Source organism: Peromyscus leucopus, chromosome 1 (assembly GCF_004664715.2).
Source record: "Peromyscus leucopus breed LL Stock chromosome 1, UCI_PerLeu_2.1, whole genome shotgun sequence".
NCBI classification, from domain to species: Eukaryota; Metazoa; Chordata; class Mammalia; order Rodentia; family Cricetidae; genus Peromyscus; species Peromyscus leucopus.
The window spans coordinates 83,914,665-83,935,556 of record NC_051063.1 but is presented as its reverse complement, the minus strand read 5'-3'; the positions used below and the strand labels follow the sequence as shown (position 1 = coordinate 83,935,556).

Here is a 20,892-nt window from a genome sequence, read left to right as displayed (position 1 = left end):
CAATATATGCATCTGAACAGCTCCTGGCCCTGGGCAACCTGGTGAGGACAGTAGCCCCGTCTATCTCCTTCAGGACTCAGCCTCTGGAGCAGGCCTGTCCTTAAACAGCTCAGTTCTCCCAGCCAAAGAAATGGACATGTGCAGGTGGGCTCTCTCATACGCCTTCCGGGAGAGGCAGTTTCCTGAGCCCTGAGGACAGTTAGGAGAGGAATAAAGATTTCCCTTGGCCTGCCATTGGGTCGCTATGAAATGGTACCTATATTAGTTACTTTTCTTCTTCATATAACAAAATACAAACAAAAGCAGCTAAAGGAAGACTGTATTTGGGCTCACGATTTGATGAGCTATAGTCCATCCTGATGGAAAGTTGTGGAGGGAGAAGCTCTCAGCTGTGCCAACAGGGACACAAGGTGGCTATGTCTACAATCAGGAAGCAGAGAAAACTGAATGCTGGTATTTACCCCTTTCCCCCATTTATTCTGACCATTACTATTGCAGCCCATGCAATGGTGCTGCCCACATTCAGAGCGGCTCTCCCCTCCTTAGTCAAGTCTCTTCGGAAGTTCCCTCAAAGATAGATGCAGAGGCGTGTCTTCTGGGTGTCTCTGAATCCAGTCAGTTTGACGATGGAGATTGGCTATCACAGTACCCATTCTAGCTGGATTCCTTGCTAAACAGAGAAGGGGAGCCCTGAGCAGCCCGCCCCCATCCCCATAATTTGCTTTCCACATCTCCAGCAGATTATACCTAAATAATTTGCAATGAATTTGGCAGGGAAGTTGACATGAGAAAGGGAGGAAGGTAGAGACATATCTGTGGTAACATCGCTGTATTTCTCCTAGGTTCTATGTCCAAGAGGTACCCTCAAGGGAAGTTTGTTAGAAGGGCTAACTCTTGTATTGAGCTGCCCAGGAAGGATGCTGTTTGCTCAAGTCGAGAGGTATGAAGTTGTGCATGTCAGCACACACCCCTTAGTGATTCCTTCTACTAACCGTGGCTTCTGGGAGGGTGGGTGTACTTGGAAAAGAAGACAAAGCTGTTAAGAATGACTGCCGACTGTAACACATACGGTAATGGCAATAAGCCTGCTACCTCCTAGCTGGGTGGCATCGGGACATCACATAACTACACTCAGTCTCACTGTGTAAAGTGAAAACAAGCTGGGCCGAGTGGTGTACACCTTTAATCCCAATGCTTAGGAGGAGGCAAAGGCCGGTGGATCTCTGTGCAAGGTCAGCCTGGTCTAATATAGCAAGTTCCATGACAACCAGGACTAATAAAGAGACTCCTGTCTCAAAAAAAGAAAGAAAGGAAGGAAGAAAGAAAGAAAAGAAAAGAAAGAGAAAGAAAGAGAGAGAAAGAGAAAGACCAAAATAAATAAGTAAAATGAATGAAGACATTGTACCTATCTCATAAGATTGATATGAGGCACCACTAAAGTGTATTTTGTCATAGTCCTCATTGATGTCAGATCCTTTGGGGTTTAAGCAACAGAAATCCCCCTACTGGTTCTTGTCATCTTTTTCCACACAACCATTCAATGACAGCCTGGCCTTGGTTCTGGCTGGGTTGATCCTGGATATCATGCTCAGATGGATTGGAGCCTACATCCTGACATCTCTCCATTGGATGAAGAGACTGAGGTTATCCTGATTGGTTTTAGAGTCTGAACTTTAGACCATTTAAACCCAACCATTATAATAGAAGGTTGTGCTGGGTGTTAAGAATCAATAATATCTACCAGAGTCAACAAGGCCAAGTATATGCTCAATGCATTGGGTTCCCTGTCGGCCATTCTTGTGCATCTCTCTCCCAGAGCTAAGGAGAAGATTTGCAAGTAATAGATGCTCAGAGGGGACCAGGAGCATAATAGATGCTCAGAGGGGGCCAGGAGCATAATAGATGCTCAGAGGGGACCAGGAGCATAATAGATGCTCAGAGGGGACCAGGAGCATAATAGATGCTCAGAGGGGACCAGGAGCATAATAGATGCTCAGAGGGGACCAGGAGCATACTTCCAACAAAAGCCTTTGACCTGTGAGCCAGCTGCTCACATAGGCCTACCTTACCCGAGTTACCTTTTTATTCTAAAGTGGATAGCCACCTGCGGGCTGAAGAAACTGAAGCTGGAGCTCTCCAGATGCCTCGGGCCCCACTGTGGAAGTCAAAGGTCAGCACGCAGGGCAGCCAAGCACTGCACTCTCTTCCCCAGTGTAGAGATCAACGTAAGTGACGATGTGTGTGTGTGTGTCCCAGTTCATTACTTTTGGCAACTGCCAACGGCAGAGAAAAGGTCAGGGGACACTGACATCTGTTCCTCCTGGTACAGCCTCACTCCCTAAAGTAGGACTTCCCTCGATTGATGGAAAACACAGAATTCTGGTAGAAAAAGAAAAAGCCAAGCCCGCGGGGTCTGAGGTCATACTCTGGAGTAGATGCAAGACCCAGAAGCAGATACTAAGCACACAGGCAGTGGCTAAGGTAGCCACTCCAAAGCAGTTGGTACCTGTCTTCTTTTGCAGTCACTGTGATCAAAAACCATGACCAAGGCAATTTGTAGAGAGAAGAGTCTACTTGGGGCTTACAGTTTCCGAGGGTTAGAGTCCAGGACCATTGTGGCAGGAAGCATGGCAGGCTACAAGCAGGCATGGCAGTAGCTGAGAGTTCACACCACAAGCAGGAGGCAGAGAGATAGCTAACTGGGAATGGCATGGGCTTTTGAAACCTCGAAGTCCACCCCAAGGACACACCTTCTCCAACAAGGTCACAACTCCTAATCCTTCCCAACGGGGGCCCAGGATTCAAACATGTGACGCTCTGGGAGCTGTTCTCCTTCGCACCATCACAGTGCCCCAACACTGGCCGTGGGTCTGGTAGGATGGCAGGAGGGGCAGGTTCCTTCCCTGCTCTCTGGGTGACAGGTGCTTTTCCCACCATTCTGAGGCTGCAGTAAGTGCGTTCAGTACAAAATTAAAATTGGCTTCTTTCCCGCTTCGCCCTTTGATACCATGTTACCAGCGCCAGTTGAGGGAACTAAAATAGCCTGAAAATATCCACTAAGAGAAAGGGGGGTCATTTATCATGCTCACCCCTCTCTGTCTGAGGTTATCTTTCCACTTGAAATGTACAGACCTTCTGGCCCTTGGTTAAGGATTTTCTATTTTAAAACTTGGAGATGAGGTGGTTTCACTACTCCGGTGACTCTGTCATCCACCCTTACCCTATTTCCCACTCCTTCACAGAATCATGGAATCTAGTAGTAAATTAAAAGAAAAATAACTTTTCAATAAATAAAACCGTTCCAAACGTGATGGTGTTGTGTCTGCAATGCCAGGACTTAGGAGGCAGAAGAAAGAAGATGATAAGTTCAAGGCCAGCATGGGCCACACAGTGAGACCCTGCTTCATGAATGAAGCATGCAAACAAACAAATATATATTTAAAGGAATAGCCGGAGAGTTGTTTGTTTCCACGGTGTAAACCATTTTAGGGGTTCTGAGACTGTGAACCACCACTGGTGGGGTGTGTCAGCCTCTGCTTGCCTCCCCCAGGGAGTGGTTAAGCACATCCGGTGGACGCTGTGGGAGATGGAGGAGTACATCACGTGCATGGAGAAGGTGATGAGGTGCTATGTGAAAAGGCTGCAGTGGCTGCTGTCTGGTGAGTCTGACTACAGCCTGGAAAGGCGGGAGGAGCCCGAGAGAGAGTGGTAAGGCTAACCCCAGAATTTCAGGGTCAGTCCTTCAAGGCCAACTCCTCAAGAACTGTCAGGCCAGTGGATTTTTCCAAGCCGATTCTCCTTGAACTGAATGAGCAAGCTCTGGGTCCAGAGGTCAGGCAAGGAGATAGGGGACAGAAGTGTGGGACAGGAACCAGAGGGAGCGTTTGCCTGTCCAGGCTACCTACAGAGCTGAATACCTCCGTCACTTCCCTGTACTTGACTGAGGATGTCCTAGTTCTGACCATAGCTGCCGAGTGGTAGGAAATGGGGGCTATGTATTAAACAGTCTGTGGTCATAGTGTGTGGCCATGAGTGCTGCTTTCCCAAGCCTTTCTTCCCATCTCCAGAGGTGACTGACAGGTCATGTGTTAGGGCAGGGCAAAGGGGAAGTAGAGTTCCCTGTTCTCAACTCACACCAGCCACTTGGAAGAGCTGATGACTGAGTGCCATCATTTGTAGCAAGGATCTCACACCTCACACGCAGGTCCACACCCAAACACCTGTACTTCAAACTCACCTGAGAGCCAGGGATGTGGCTTAGTGGCAGAATGCTTGCCCGGCATGTACAAAGTCCCCAGGACTCAGCCACACAAACTCACCCAGGGGGGTTATTTCATTCATTTGTTCACTCACTCATTCATTCATTCAATGAAGAAGTGTTGAGAACTCCTGCCAGGTATGTGGGAGAGGGTAGAAGGCAGCTCCCAACAGGGCTCCTGAGCTCATGGATCATGTGGTCTAGGAGGGTCACAAATCCAAAGAGTCACAAGTGTGATACAGCAACACTGATAACTGCAGGGCAAGTGGACGCGTGCGGTACTGTGAGGGGTGGCTGGCTTAGGTGGGAAAGTGTCATCTCGGAGAAAGTGTCCCTGAAGTGATGTGTAGAAGAAAGGCAGTCTGGGGCAGAGGCCTTGAGTGGAAGGGGCAACTCTGAGTTCAAAGACTGAAAAGAAGAGGACAGTGTGGTAAGGAGGGGCCAAGCAAAGAGCATTCATGAGAGAGAGAGAGAGAGAGAGAGAGAGAGAGAGAGAGAGAGAGAGAGAGAAAGAGGGGGGGGAGGGGAGGAGAGGGGAGGGGAGGGGAGGGGAGGGGAGGAGAGGAGAGGAGAGGAGAGGAGAGGAGAGGAGAGGAGAGGAGAGGAGAGGAGAGGAGAGGAGAGGAGAGAGGAGAGAGAGATATGCAGCCAGGGCACAGATGTTACTAAGAGCAACGGGAAGCCATTAGCAGATTTTCCATAGTAGAAAATGATCCCTCTGCTGCTCTGTGGATGATAAACTCTTGGGGGATAGAGCAGAACAGGCATTATCTGGTCCTGCTCTTCGGGGAGATGAGGAGAGCTGGCCTAGGTTACGTAGGTGGAGAAGTGGGCAGAGCATGAGAGATTTGGAAGGTGAAAATGGGCAGGGCATGGTGGCTCACACTATGTTCCTGCCATCAGATTCTACATGGAATGTGTGTGGTTGAGGTCCTTGGAGGGCTGACCAGCTGCCTGGCCAGTCTCATAGACCACCCTGCCAGCCTCAGGCTGGCTTTCCTCTTATCTTCCATATGACAGTATTGCTTTGGGACACCCAGATGGATCCTGGAAGATCCTGGGCACCAATGTAGATGAATTTCTAAACAGTCTTATTAAATAAGGAACACAGAGCCAAATACAGAGGTAATAGCCAAAGAGATCAGAGAAATAGCGAATAGCCATTAACTTACCACCAGGCTGTAGCTTTCCCAGAGAGAGCTTCTTCCTGTCTAAACTGTGCTTTTATTGCCTTCCTGTTCTGCCTTCTCATTGGTTCTAAGCCCAGCCACATCACTTCCTCATCACTGCCCATCTATACAGACCTCCAGGTCTCTATGGTTGGTATTGGGATTAAAGGCACATATCACCACCTTGACTGTGTCCTTGACCACACAGAGATTCTGCCCGCCATGTGATTGGATTAAGGGCGTGTGCTACCACCACCTGACTTCTGTTTATGACTTCACTATGACCTCTGACCACTTTTCTAACACACAAATAAACTATCACATTTCAGCACAAATAGAATATCACCACACACCAAGGTCCAACAAACTCGGTCCACTTATCATGGAGAGTGGCTAGTTGATATTCCAGCCATTTGTCAGTTTTCTTCTGCTGTCCCAGGGAACACCAATGTTCATGACATTGGTCATCTCAAATACTTGCTGACCTTCCCACTGTCATTTCTGTTTAGCCTTGTACAACCAGAAGACCAAAGTTAGAGGATGCCTGATGGAAGTGTGTAGTAGGAAGGTTTCTCCGGTCCCACCATGCCCCGTGGTCCTACAGCTGCTTATAAAATAATCACTCGGAAGCTTATATTAATTATAACTGCTTGGTCCTTAGCTCAGGCTTATTACTGATTAGCTCTTACATTTAAATTAACCCATAATTCTTATCTATGTTTAGCCACATGCCTTGGTACCTTTTCTCAGCTCTGCCTTGTCATCTTGCTTCCTCTGTGTTGGCTGGCGACTCCTGACTCTGCCCTTCCTCTTCCTGTCTCTCTCCTCCTCTGCTTGCCCCGCCTAAACTTCCTGCCTGGCTACTGGCCAATCGGAGTTTTATTTATTAACCAATCATAGCAACACATATTCAAAGCATACAGAACAACATTCCACAGCAGAAGTGTGGATTAGGGGACCAAGACAGAACCTAGTCTGTAAGCTGTAGGTTCTGGACAAGTTGCTAGCCCTCTGGATCTCCCCTTGAGCTGTGTCCCCAGGCCTTGGACAACTACTGTTTATGTCTCACCTATCCCACACAGGTGTCTCCATTCAGTCCCTCACCCTGGCTTTCTCTCCAGTCCCCAGAGATGAAATCTTGATCTCCCAAATCTCAAGTCAGCCCTTGGACAGCTGACTTCCCTAGCGCCACCACAGGGCCATCTCCCAGTGGAGAACTTGTGACCAGTTATGGAGGAGGCAGTAGGTGCTATGAGACTTGGTATTTTGTAGAGACCATGAGGAAAACTAACGTCTCACCCCTTCCCTGCCTCTGCCACCCACCTTGGAGCAGGGAGCCGCAGGCTGTTTGGCACCATCTTGGAAAGCAATGTGTGCATCGTGCTGGACACGTCAGGCTCCATGGGCCCCCACTTGCAGCAGATGAAGACAGAGATGATTCTGCTGATTTGGGAACAGCTGAGGAAGCACTGTGACAGGTAGGTGACAGGGCTGGGCTGGGTAGGATCAGGAAGATTAGAGGGCAGCTCCCCGTTTTCCCAGGCTGAGCACACTTCCAGTTCCTCACAGTTCCAAGGGGTAGAGAGATTTTAGAAACGAGAAATGCTCTTTTGAATCATTTGTTGAGAAGGAAAGAACATCTTTTTGCCCCAGGGCAGCTTCTTAATCTCCTTACATCTGCATCTAGCATGTTCAGGGGGTACCCTCTCCCTTCTCAGTGTCTGGACTCATGCAGAGTCCTCAAGTGAACAGTGCTCACGGAGGTGACTTCCACAACATCAGCACAAACTGGCCTGTTCTTACCAATCGTTTTTCCTCTCTCTGCCCCCTTCTCTTTCTTCCTCTCCAGTTTTAACCTGCTTAGCTTTGCCAAGGACCTGAAGCCATGGCAGAACACTCTGGTGGAGACCACAGAATCAGCGTGTCACGAGGCTATGCAGTGGGTGACACACTTACAAGCCCAGGGGAACACTTCATTCTTATCTGCTTTAATGGCAAGTGCTGCCCCACCCTGTAGCACGCACAGTGCCGCCCCATACCAGTAGCCCATGATGCTCTGGAACCTACAGCATGTCACCTCATCTCATCCTCCTAATAGCCTAACAGGGCTCTCATTTTCAGAGGAAGACACAGAGGCTTAGGGAAGCTGGGTGGCTTGTGTGAAACTATCAAGATAGGAAGTGGTCCATGCTCCCCCTCCTGACCCTCAGCAGCTCCCTTGTTCTATCTTAGGCTGGAAGTGGAATTTCAGTCTTTTTTAAAATTTATTTTCATTGTGTGTGGTGGGGGATATGATTTGTGTGGGCATACGTGGCATGGCATATGTGTGGAAGACAACTTCGTGGAGTCAGTTCTCTCCTTCCAACTTTACATGGGTTCCAGGAATCAAATTCACATTGCCAGGCTTGCATAGAAAGCAGTTTACACATTGAGCTGTCTTGGTGGCCCAGAATCATAATCTCAATGGGCAGTTTTAGAATCCTGTCAGACATATTTTCCTTGGGGACAGAGTCTCCTCCTTTGGGCCATTTCTGCCCTTCCTCGTGAATCTCTCTTCCCATGTCTGACTACCTCCCTATGCTCTCTTAGAAAGCCTTCAGCTTTCAGGATATGCAAGGCCTGTACCTCCTAACTGACGGGAAACCAGACACAAGCTGCAGCCTTATTCTCGACACTGTGCAGAGGCTCTTGAAGGGGAGAGACGTCAAAGTGCATACTGTCTCCCTGACGAGCACGGACAGGTGAGCAGCTGCAGTAAGCTCACCTTGCTTCTCCTAGGCTACATGTCTAAAGGCCTGAGAGCCTCCACTAAGCCAGGGCCTCCCTTAGACACAGGAACTAGGAATGCATTGCTTTAGTTAGTGACCTGGGCACCACAGGGCAGCAGCAACCCTCTCCCCACCCCAGACTGACCAAGCAACAAGCCGATCTTACGTCACTCTGCACCCTTGAACTGATGCACCCTAGCTCATGATTCCTGTTGTCTTCTCCCTTCTGGCCTTCTTTACTTGGGGAAAACATTTATGAATATTTGGGGGAACTAGAAAAGAAAACATCATCATGGCACTGTCTTTAATATTTTTATTTATTCTTTGAAAATTTCATCCATGTATGCATGAATGATTACACCTACCCCCAACTCCAACCTCCAACTTCCCTTAGACCCCCCCACAATATGTCCCTCTCAATTTCATGGTTTTTCTTGCTTTTTAAAAACTATTATTTATTTTATCTTATATGTAGGAATATTTTGTCTACATGTAGGTATATCTGTCACAAGAGTGCCTGGTACCTTCAGAAGTCAGAAGAGGGGTGTATGCCCCCAGAACTGGAGTTATAGATGGTTGTGAGCCACCATGTAGATCTTAGGACTCAAACCCAGGACCTCTGCAAAGGCAACAAGAGTTCTGAACCACTGAGTCATTTCTCTCAAGCCCCATCTTCCTTTTTTATTAAGATAGCACACTGAGTCTAATTTGTGCTGCCTGAATGTACATGGATAGGGGGCCATCTGCTGGGGCCTGGCAGCCTACCAGTGGCCACACACCCAAAGGGAAGCAACTCTTCCCTCCCCGACTAGCCACCGACTCTCACTAGCTCCTCAGCCAAGAGGAGACCTTCTGGACCCCCTCCTCCTCCATGCTGGCATTTTAAACTGGCTTGATCTTGATAGAACAATTCTTATTACAGATGGTCGTTTAGAAGAACATGTGTTAGACAAGATGCAGCCCCTTTAAAGAACCCTTTATCCTGAGGGCTAAAGGCATGTCTCAGTGGCAGAGTACATAGTTAGATGCGTGAGGCCCTGAGTTCAATCCCCAATAAAATAAATAAACTTTATTATTAATAAAATCGGTTACTTGGGTACATATTTTCTCTCTCTGACTCAACTATGAACTCTCTAAGGACCATATTTGTGTCCCTGTAGGCCTTTCACACAGTAGACGCTAGTGGTGGATGTGTGTACCGTGCCTGAGAGTGTCCTTGACGGTCCTAACGGTGATCTGGATGGTACAAGCTGAGGCCCGTTTGCCGGGCTGCTTTCCCTTGAGCTCCACAAGACTGAAGTCCCACTGGGCCTGGGGCCCTGCTTGCTTCTCCTGGCCTCTGTGAGTCCCTGAGCCTCTGTTCTTCCTCCAGAGCAGCAGTTGAGTTCCTGAGGAAGCTGGCTTCCCTCAGTAGAGGACGTTACCACTGTCCTGTGAGTGAGGACACCCTCAGCAGCATTCATGGCTTGCTCACCCGAGGCTTCATCAAGGAAGGGGTAGGTCACCAGTCATAAATGTGAGTCTCCTGGAGAGGCTTCAGGAAGCCTCCCCAGGTCCTGGCTTCCTGCCCCCTGAGATCTCTGCTTCTCTTGTAACACACAATGCTGATCAAGAGGGGCATGTTTCCCATGGCTGTCCCTCGAAGCCAACTCCCCCTGAAGGTGGAAACAGATTGAGAATGCTATGGTTAGGTCAGACTGGTTTCCACCTGTTGAAGTGTTTACAATGTGGGACGATCACTTTACTTCGATGACCTCTTTGGATCAGCCACTCTTACATCCTCATCCCTGCATAGACAAACAGCTCAAGAAGTTGAAGTGTGTGCCCAAAGTCAGAAGAAGGGTGAAGCTGAGCCCCGAGACAAGGTTCAGGACCACTGTGCTTTAACTCCTCTGGACTCCTGTGTTCATTCTCTGGAACACAGACGTTCATTTCATCTAAGCAGCATGGAATGAAGTCATCGGTTAGCTACTCCTGTACAACAAACGCTGAGGAGCCAGAGGCTCCAAGGAGGCCCTTCCCGTTTAGCAGGGAAATGGTGCACATAGTTAACTCTTCTTTGTTTTGACAGAGCCTTTAGAGACAGTGGTTTGCTCTGTAGCCTTGAACTCGCGACCCTCCTGCCTCCTCTTCCCCAGTACAGAGATTACAAGTACGTGCCACCAGGCCTGGCTTGAACTTTTATCTTTGTTGTTCAGGAGTGCTGGAAGTTGAGTCCAGGGCCCGTGGAAGCATTCTTCCATTGACCTACATCTCCAGATCCCCAGGGTGTTTGACAAGGGTCTCACATAGCTTAGGCTGGCCTCAAATTCGCTACGTGATTGAGGCTGGCCTTGAACTCGTGATCCTCCTGCTTCCCTCTGGGATTACAGATGTGCACCACCACACAGATCCGAAGGCTTCTGCCCGCACAGTGGGAACAGCTGCTCTCCCACTGCCGCCGGCTCTCCACCTCAGAGCTCTGGGGCTCTGGAGTTTTAGTGGTCAGTGTCTTCAGAAACATTCCCGTGAGGCTCTGTTTCACTAGAAGAGGAGAAAGGGCTTGAGTGACTTTCCTGACTGACCAGCAGTTTAGATAAGACACACACATACCACTTTCTCCTCATGCGCCCAGGGAAGAGCCAAATTCACTGAAATGTGGACGCTCCCTTGGTCCCTCCCCCCCTCCTCCACCCCACCCCACGTGCTGACTCTCGCAGCATCTAATTTCAAACCATCCCATGTGTGGAGTGGCTGCCTGGATAGGTGGAGATGTGTGAGCTGCGGCCACAAGGATTCCCTGCCTCTGGCGAGAGGCTGCATCTAATGTGCTCTAACCATCTTCTGAGACTTTAGAGTTTCAGGTCTCATCTAGTCAGTTTAGTATATCGAATTTTGCCTTCATTTCTCCTCCCCTAGGATCCCAAGTTGCCACTGTTTGAAGGGGATGACTTAAAGATACTGGCCCAGGAGGTCAACAAGGCTAGAAGCCTCCTTAAGCAAGCCCAGGTCTTCAGGTATGTTTATCTAGCTGCATCTCCTACCTGTTAACCACCCAGATGGACACACCTTTAATCCCAGCACTCGGGAGACAGAGGCAGATGAGTTCAAGGCCAGCCTGGCCTACATAGTTCCTGGACAACATAGTGAGAACTTGTCTCATAGAAAAATCCACATATGGGAAAAAAAACATATAGTATCCGCCCTTCCTCACCCTACCATCTCATTGCCCACTCCCAGAGAACCATGTTCCTTTGCCTTCTCCCTTCTAGATCCCAGCTCCTGAAGAAAAATAACGCGGAACCAAAGGTCATTCTTTGCTAGAGACATGTTCTCAGGTAAGAAAAGGAGTGGATGCCATATCTGCTGAGTGCTCACCAAGGGCCAGGCACATGCTGCTTTACACACAAGTGTAACTGTGAGGAAGGATCAGACATTGTGATTCCTCTGACTTGAAAAGCCAGTCCACAGAGACCACCCGCTGAGCACCCCTGACCTGAAGAGCAAACCGAAAGAGAAAGCTGTGACCCCCAGATTACCTGCAAGAAATAGAATGTTTAGCACTAGGGCACTCTGAAGGCTGGAGGGCACGGAGGCTCTTTGGCTTGTGTCTGGAGCCTCCCAGGCCTCCCTCATCCCCCTGCAGTGTCCTCCCACACACACACACAGTCCCTCATCCCCCTGCAGTGTCCTCCTCACACAGTCCCTCATCCCCCTGCAGTGTCCTCCTCACACAGTCCCTCATCCCCCTGCAGTGTCCTCCACACACACAGTCCCTCATCCCCCTGCAGTGTCCCACACACACACAGTCCCTCATCCCCCTGCAGTGTCCCACACACACACAGTCCCTCATCCCCCTGCAGTTTCACACACACACACAGTCCCTCATCCCCCTGCAGTGTCCTCCTCACACACACAGTCCCTCATCCCCCTGCAGTGTCCTCCCACACACAGTCCCTCATCCCCCTGCAGTGTCCTCCTCACACACACAGTCCCTCATCCCCCTGCAGTGTCCTCCACACACACACACAGTCCCTCATCCCCCTGCAGTGTCCTCACACACACACACACAGTCCCTCATCCCTCTGCAGTGTCCTCACACACAGTCCCTCATCCCCCTGCAGTGTCCCTCCACACACAGTCCCTCATCCCCCTGCAGTGTCCTCCCACACACAGTCCCTCATCCCCCTGCAGTGTCCTCCCACACACAGTCCCTCATCCCCCTGCAGTGTCGTCCTCACACACACAGTCCCTCATCCCCCTGCAGTGTCCTCCTCACACACAGTCCCTCATCCCCCTGCAGTGTCCCACACACACACAGTCCCTCATCCCCCTGCAGTGTCCTCCTCACACAGTCCCTCATCCCCCTGCAGTGTCCCTCCACACACACAGTTCCTCATCCCCCTGCAGTTTCACACACACACACAGTCCCTCATCCCCCTGCAGTGTCCTCCTCACACACACAGTCCCTCATCCCCCTGCAGTGTCCTCCACACACAGTCCCTCATCCCCCTGCAGTGTCCCACACACACAGTCCCTCATCCCCCTGCAGTGTCCCTCCACACACACAGTCCCTCATCCCCCTGCAGTGTCCTCCACACACACAGTCCCTCATCCCCCTGCAGTGTCCTCCTCACACAGTCCCTCATCCCCCTGCAGTGTCCCTCCTCACACACACAGTCCCTCATCCCCCTGCAGTGTCCTCCACACACAGTCCCTCATCCCCCTGCAGTTTCACACACACACACACAGTCCCTCATCCCCCTGCAGTGTCCTCCACACACAGTCCCTCATCCCCCTGCAGTTTCACACACACACACAGTCCCTCATCCCCCTGCAGTGTCCTCCTCACACACAGTCCCTCATCCCCCTGCAGTGTCCTCCTCACACACACAGTCCCTCATCCCCCTGCAGTGTCCCACACACACACAGTCCCTCATCCCCCTGCAGTGTCCTCCACACACACACAGTCCCTCATCCCTCTGCAGTGTCCCTCAACACACCATACTCTCTAGACCGAGCTCACTAGGAAGTTTCTTTTGCCACCTTCTGCCTAGTGACTCCTGCTTATCTGTCAAGGCACAGCTCAGATGGCATCGGTTCCACTGTGAAGATGTCCCTGGTACCCGTCCAGAGTTAAGGACCTCCAGGCACATCTGGATACTTCTGGCCTTCCTCTTCTTCTGGCTTTCCCGACTAGCTATGCCTCTTGGGGCATTCAGCACTGTAGACTGTGATGTCCTGCTCAATGTCCTAACTCTTCTTGACCACAGTTCCCTCCCCGCAAGAAGCTACTGTCTTAACTATCCATGGATTCCCAGGACCTGCCGTATGGCAGTCACATGGTAAGCAGTGAACACCCAGCTGGATGTAGCAACCCATCTCTGGATAACAGCCTGATGAGGCTACTTCTTACCACCCAGATCCATGGGTAAAGGCAGGCAGCAGCAGCCTGGCTTGGGGGAAGACACAGCCAAGAGCCAAGCCCCATCACCACCACCATCACCTGCTAATCAGAGGCTGCTATGGATCCAGTCTAGAGTAAATGCTCTGCTCGGCCTCTGAAAGGCAGATGCATCCTTTGAACCTGGCTATACCATGTACACATGAGTGGGGACATCGTGTGTTAGATGATCTGGGATCATTTCCTAAAATGAGAAAATTGCTTTTACTAATAGAGTCAAACTGACTTCAAATGCTTGAGTACTGGTAATGAGGTATGTGTATGTGTGTGTGTGTGTGTGTGTGTGTGTAAATTTTGAGTGAGATAAAACTTCATTAAATGCCGGGCAGTGGTGGCCCATGCCTTTAATCTCAGCACTCTGGAGGCAGCACTCTGAGTTCAAGGCCAGCCTGGTCTACAGAGTGAGTTCCTGGACAGCCAGAACTGCACAGAGAAACTCTGTCTGGAAAAAACAAAAAACAAAACATCATTCAGATTATATAGAGGATTTAAGCTCAATATGAAAAGGATAAACATACTTACTTTTAAAAATGCACAGCAACTCAGACAAGCACAAATGGGAAATACATATGCAAAAGTGCTTAACCTCTAGAGGTGTGACTCACTTGCCCAGTATGCCCAATGTCCTCAGTAACACAAAACACAAAACACACACACACACACACACACACACACACACACACACACACACACACACACACACACAGTTGAACTAGGCATGGTAGCACACACCTGTCATTTCAGCACTTGAGAATTGGAGGCAGGAGAATCAGGAGTTCCAGGCCAGGCTGGGCTACTTGAGACTTTATCTCAAAAAACAAAAACAAAACAAAACAAAAAAAAACCTGTTACTCCTAAAAGAACAGTGGAAAGGAACTCCCCTATTGTGGAAATACAAATTAAAGTCACAATGAAACGCAGCTACAGACTCAGAAGCATGGTTCTGTGACACAAGATGACCGTCCACATCAAGACACCAGAGTGACAAGAACACTCCTGCTGCTGGGATGCGGCTCAGGGAAAGAAAATGTGAATTTTCACCACTTTGAAAATGTGGCAGTTTCTATTAAAAGCAAAAGACATCCGTTGTGTGACCCAACAATCCCTCTCTAGGGGAAATGAGTGTGTAGATGCAAGAATGTGTACAATAGCTTTATTTGTAAAAGCCCAAAATTGGAAACCACCCAATGTCCAACCATGGTACAATATAAAAACAAATCATGACATATTTATATTTTGCCAAACTGTGAGTCAATGTGAAGAGCATGAAATATAGTTACTACGTTCAACAAGATGTATCAAACTCATAAACAATGGATACACAAAAAACCTAAAATAACCTGGAGATGTAGCTGGGTTGGTTGCCTGGCATGCAGGAAGTTTTGGGTTTTTGATGTCCTAACCTGCATAAAAAGGAGGTATGGAGGCAGGAGGATCAGGAATTCAAGGTCGTCCTTGGCTATAGCAAGTTCAAGGCCAGTCTGGGCTATATAAGAATCTTGCTGTGGGATGTTCTGTATGTCCTGTGGGAGCCCTTCTTGGGTTCTTTGTGGCGTTACCCAGCAGGTCCGCATAGAGGATGATTAGGACCATGGGCCTGAGTGCAGGTGTCTGAGATGGTCTGCACTTGGCTGTGCTGGGAGATGGTCTGTATGTCAAGTTGTTCTGATTAATCAATAAATAAAACCTGATCGGCTGTGGCTAGGCAGGAAGGATAGGCGGGACTAACAGAGAGGAGAAATAAAAGGACAGGAAGGCAGAAGGACTGACTGCCAGATGCCGCCAGCACAAGAAGCATGTGAAGATGCTGGTAAGCCATGAGCCACGTGGCAAGGTATAGATTTCTAGAAATGGGTTACTTTAAGATATAAGAAAAGTTAGCAAGAAGCCTGCCACGGCCATACAGTTTGTATGCAATATAAGTCTCTGTGTTTGCTTGGTTGGGTCTGAGCGGCGGTGGGACTGGCGGGTGACAAGGATTTGTCCTGACTGTGGGCAAGGCAGGAAGACTCTGGCTACAGAATCTTCCTTAAGAAAAGAAAGAGAGAGAGAAAGAAAAGGAAGAGAAAAGAAAAAGGAACCAGACCTAAGAGTATATGCTCACAACTCTATATGAAATTCAAGAACAGGTAATATTTGTCACTGAGACAGAAATCACAATGCTCTGAGGAGTGCAGAGTGAGCGTTGGGTGCTGGGGGATTAAAATGCTTTGTCTTCATCTGAGTTGTATTTCATTAGGACGCTGCTGTGGTTCAGCTAGGGTTTGAACATGCCCTTCAAACATTTGCACGTTTCAATATGTTGTGGTATTCAGAGATGGGGCTTTGGGGAGGTGACTAGGGTCAGACAAGATGCTGAAGCTGTATCCCCCAAGACTAAATCCTGGTGACTTTATAGGAAGAGTAAGAGAGGCCAAAAGAGGCACACATACACATGCCCTGTCTCTTCCACATGATCCCCTGTGCCATCAGAACTCTGCCAGCAAGAACATCATCACCAGATACAGCATCTCAACTGTGCACCCCAAGAACCTTGAGCTGGGGCTGGAGATAAAGCTCTGTGGTTAGGAGTACTTTGTTGCTGTTCCAGAGAACCTGAGTTCAGTTCCCAGCACCCCCATGGTGGCTCACAACCATGCTTAATTCCAGTTCCAGAGGATCTGGTGCCTTCTGTTGACCTTTGGGGCACCAAGCACCCACTGCATGTGTACATACGTCCAAGCAAAACACACACACACACACACACACACACACACACACACACACGAAATTAAAAAATTTTTCAAAATTTTAGGCCAAAACAAATGTCTTTATTTATAAAGTTACCCAGTTTCAGAAGGCAAGAGAGTTGCTATCAACTAGAGCCAACCTGGCCTACATAAGGAGTTCAAGACCAGCCTAAAATCCAAACATAGCAAAACTCCGTCTTGGAAAAAATAATCATTAAGCTATTTAAGTTTTTTTTTTAAGATTTTTAATTTTATGGTTTGAGTGTTTCATGGACATGTATGTATGTACATGCACCATATGCATGTTTAATGCCCAAAGAGGTTGTTAGATCCCTGGAGTTATGGATGGTTGTAAGCCACCATGTGTGCTGAGAACCAAAGCTCGGTGTTCTGCAAGAGCAACAAGTGTCTTTAACCACTGAGCCATCTCTCCAGCCCCCACGCTGTGTAAATTTATTGTGGTTTTGGAGCCTTTGTCTCAGTTTTGGAGCCTGGTGATCCAGAATCCAGGTCTTAGCAGAGCCGGCTCCCTGGAGGCACTGGGAAGGATCTGGCCCAGGCTTCCAGTTCCCCATAGCTCCCCTGCTCTGACAGTATAACCCCATCCTCCACTTGATTGTCTGTGCCCAGGTTACCCCCTCATTATTTGACATCAACTGTACTGGAATGAAAGCCTTCTCCATTCTACTGAACCCCATCTGAACTAATCCCATGTTCAATTACTCACATTCTGAAGTACTAGGGGTTGGAGCGTCGATGTATGGTGTGGGACGCAATCCGTGGTAGTTGTGAGTGATGACACTCTTTGAGAGCCAGCCAACACTGGCAGCTGCCTGGGAAGTGTGAGTTCTGCGGTCCAGCTGGTCTTGGAAATGGAGGGTCAAGGAAGACACCAGGCTTGTGAAGTGGTGGAGAGCAAATGAGTTTGAATCCCACCTTCTCAAATACTGGTAACCGCTACTGTTAGCCGAGCATCAGCAGAGCGGCTCCGGGGTCTAGGATTTGCATATTATACTCTGTCACATCAGCCAGAAGCTCACAGTGGCCTGAGAGTAAACTACATACCATTTCCAGAATGGGGATGAGGAAACCACGCCTTGGAGCTGCCCAAAAACAAACAGCAAGAAGGTAGCAAAGGGCCAGGAAGATAGCTCAGCAAGCAAAGGGGCTTGCCACCAAGGCTGATGACCTAAATTCAATCCCAGGAGCCCACCTGCCGGAAGGAGAGAGCTATCTCCTGCAAGTTGCCTTCTGACTTGCACATGTACACCATGGCACATGCGTAAACTCACATACACACACATAAATGCAACAAAGAAGAAAGAGGCAGCCAGGCATGGTGGCGCACGCCTTTAATCCCAGCACTCATGAGGCAAAGGCAGGCAGATCTCTGTGAGTTTGAGGCCAGCCTGGTCTACAAAGAAACCCTGTCTGGAAAGAAGAGGCAAAGCCTATACCTACCACCTCCCAAGGCTCTTTTCTGAACCCGTTTCTCCAGCTCTAAAATGAGGTTGAAACAAATCATGGAGGTTGAATGGGACATTCTTCCATCTGGCACATAGCAGGAGCAAACTAAAGTCTGGGGTCTGCCTCCTTTACCTAACGTTCACAGAGCTTGTTCATACAGGTGGAGTGGTTTTTTGTGGCCCTTCTCAGAGTCGAGTGAGCAACACGCTCCCTACTCTGAGTCAGGCTGCTTCCTTGTAGCAGATGTGTAGAAGGCTGGACACAGGCCAGCCCTTCTGCTTCTGTCTCTCAAATATGAGTTTTCCAGGGATGGGAAAGCCCTTCTGGTCCCCAGCAGAGAGGAGAGGTCAACAATAAAGAAGCATCCATTAAAATGGAATGGTGGAACCAAGCCTGGAGGCGCAGGCTAATTCCTGCTCTCTGGGAGGCTGAAACAGGAGGATCACAAGTTCAATGCCTTGCCTGGGCGACAGAGGAATTAAGTGTAAAAAAAAAAAAAAGGAGTGGGGTGAGGATGTAGCTCCATGGTAGGACACTTATGCCTGTGTGAGGCCCTAGGTTCAACCTCCAGCACCACAGGGAAGAAGGGGGCGGGGATTAAGAGACTAAGAATATTCTTAGGTAGGCAGGTGGATAGGTAGGTGGATGGATGGAAGGAAGGAAAACAGGCATATAAATGGATGGGTGAAAGTTGGCTTGGATATATGGCAGGATGGGCAGAGGGAGGGTCGGATGGACAGGTGAAAGGTAAGGGTGGGCTGAAGAAAAGATGGGCTGAGGGTTATGAGTGAAAGTTTGAAAGGACAGATGCAGAGAAATGAAACGGACAGGAAACTAGATGGATGGACAAGGGGATATGTATATATAATATCTCTCTCTCTCTCTCTCTCTCTCTCTCTCTCTCTCTCTCTCTCTCTCTCTTTCTCTCCCCCCCTCTCTCTCTCACACACACACAAGGGCATATGTATATAATCTCTCTGTGTCTCTGTCTGTCTCTCTGTCTGTCTCTCTGTCTCTCTGTCTCTCTGTCTCTCTGTCTCTCTGTCTCTCTCTCTCTCTGTCTCTCTCTCTCTCACACACACACACACACACACACACACACACACACACACACACACACACACACACCATGGCCGATGCGCTGGAAGGGGGAACAGGTGGAATGGTGAAGAGGAGAAAGTGGAATGAATGGTGTGGAAGAACGGTGGGTGGGCCGTGAGTAGAACAGTCAGGACAGGGCAGCCTCGCAGCTCCTTTGCCTCTTTTCTCTGCCAGAAGTGCATCCCTGTTAGCTTGCTCACCCTCAGGTGAGTGGGGCTGCCGAGCTCCAGGCTGCGGAGCAGAGCGGCAGGGCGGGACAGCCGGGGCGGAGGCAGCGGGCGGGCGGGGCGGTCCCCGAGCCTGCCCAACTCGAGCTGCGGTCCCACGGTCCCACGGGTGGTGCTGGCTTTGGCGCCGAGACCCAAGAGGCGCAGGAAGCACGCAGCGCTGCGGGAGCCCAAGCCAGGTGAGTGCAGAGTGGGATGTGGTGGCTGGGGAAGGAGGGCGAGAGGACCCGGGATGGGGATCCGCCCCCATCCATCAGCTGTGTGGGACAGTCCGCCACCAGGAGGCCCGGGTCCCTACCACTCCCCCTTTCATCAGCACCAGCGTGGGTGTCTCCATGGACCTGGATTAAGGACTTTTAACTATTTCCATTTTTGTTAGTTTTTAATTCTTCTTTCTTCTTCTTCTTCTTCTTCTTCTTCTTCTTCTTCTTCTTCTTCTTCTTCTTCTTCTTCTTCTTCTTCTTCTTCTTCTTCTTCTTCTTCTTCTTCTTCTTCTCTCTCTCTCTCTCTCTCTCTCTCTCTCTCTCTCTCTCTGATGGGGGGTACACTTGCCACGGGGCATGTGTGTAGGTCAGAGGGCCTACTTTCTCAAGTCAACTCGATGAGCCATGTTGTTGTTGTTGTTGTTTGTTTTTGTTTTTTTTGTTTGTTTTTAAACTGTATCCCAGGCTGGTCTGGACCTTACTATGCAACCCCAGCTGGCCTCAGACTCATGGCAATCCTCCTGTGCAGGCCTTTGAAGTTCTGATATCGCAGGTGTGCATCACCACAGCCAACCTTTTAGTGTAATTCTTTTACAATTCTCTGATGTTTGCTGGGCCTCAGTTTCCACTTCTGGGTAATGGGAACAGTAGCTTATGCTTCCTGAGATTGCCAGGAGAATTTAGCACTGCCATATCCAGGTTCAGTCCTGGCTCGGCCGTAATGCTCCCCTGAGGAACAGGCCCGTTTATTCTCCTAGCCGTTAGCCAGGGACTGTTCCAGGCACGGGAGACACCAGTCAGCAACCCTGCATGCAGCCTGCATTGAGGCGATTTGCAAAGACTTTGGTGTCTGCTCTCTCAGGACCACTGTGTAAGGAATTTGGAGCAGCCAAGATGATTTGGGCCCATTTCACAGCTGTGGATACTGAGGCACAGTGAAGTTCTAAGCATTTTACCCAAGGGCACACCCAGACTTTGCCACCATAAATACCCATATACCCTTCCCCAGAAGAGTCATCTGGGCCTTGGGAGAGGCGTCTCCCCTCTGAAGCTACATCCTGTCTCCTGAGGATGGGGTGGGGTGGGAGAATTGGATACCCTCACCACTTATGTGGGACATGACTGCCTTCCCGTCCCAAAACGAACGGGATAATGACAGAGGAGACACAGGCATAACTGCCGGGGTCCTTGTCCTGTGACCACCACAGGCAACAGCTCATTGGCCAGCAGTCACTGAACACACACCTGCTCTTTCGTGCGGCCAGTGGGCACCATGCAGGAGGCCAGACCTGGCACACAGAAGGCCGGTGGTACAGTCCCCGCTTCTGTAATGTTAGTGACCTAGTCCTTGGTCCAGCCTGAGGCTCAGGGAGATGACAGTAGGAAAGACCATGGCAGTTGACCGAGCCTAGGTCAGCTATAGGTCTAGAATGAGGAGGACAGGAATCTCAGTGCTGGCCCCTGGGGCCCACCCACCTGACCCGGAAGGCCGCAGGGGACTCGGACAGTGTGGTGACAGCCAGCTGC

At 49.6% G+C, this 20,892-nt stretch overlaps 1 protein-coding gene across 1 annotated transcript in view; it reads left to right on the top strand.

Moving 5' to 3' along the window:
* Positions 1 to 14,015, top strand: part of Vwa3a (von Willebrand factor A domain containing 3A) — a 70,508-nt gene extending 56,493 nt beyond the window's left edge. The window contains exons 25-34 of the mRNA XM_037211010.1: positions 843 to 940; positions 2,094 to 2,225; positions 3,551 to 3,659; positions 6,761 to 6,905; positions 7,277 to 7,421; positions 8,017 to 8,168; positions 9,568 to 9,691; positions 11,094 to 11,191; positions 11,447 to 11,512; positions 13,254 to 14,015. Coding sequence (XP_037066905.1) covers positions 843 to 940; positions 2,094 to 2,225; positions 3,551 to 3,659; positions 6,761 to 6,905; positions 7,277 to 7,421; positions 8,017 to 8,168; positions 9,568 to 9,691; positions 11,094 to 11,191; positions 11,447 to 11,498 — 1,055 coding nt within the window. The 3' untranslated portion in view covers positions 11,499 to 11,512; positions 13,254 to 14,015. The remainder of the gene's footprint in view (positions 1 to 842; positions 941 to 2,093; positions 2,226 to 3,550; positions 3,660 to 6,760; positions 6,906 to 7,276; positions 7,422 to 8,016; positions 8,169 to 9,567; positions 9,692 to 11,093; positions 11,192 to 11,446; positions 11,513 to 13,253) is intronic.
* The last annotated feature ends 6,877 nt before the right edge of the window (positions 14,016 to 20,892 follow it).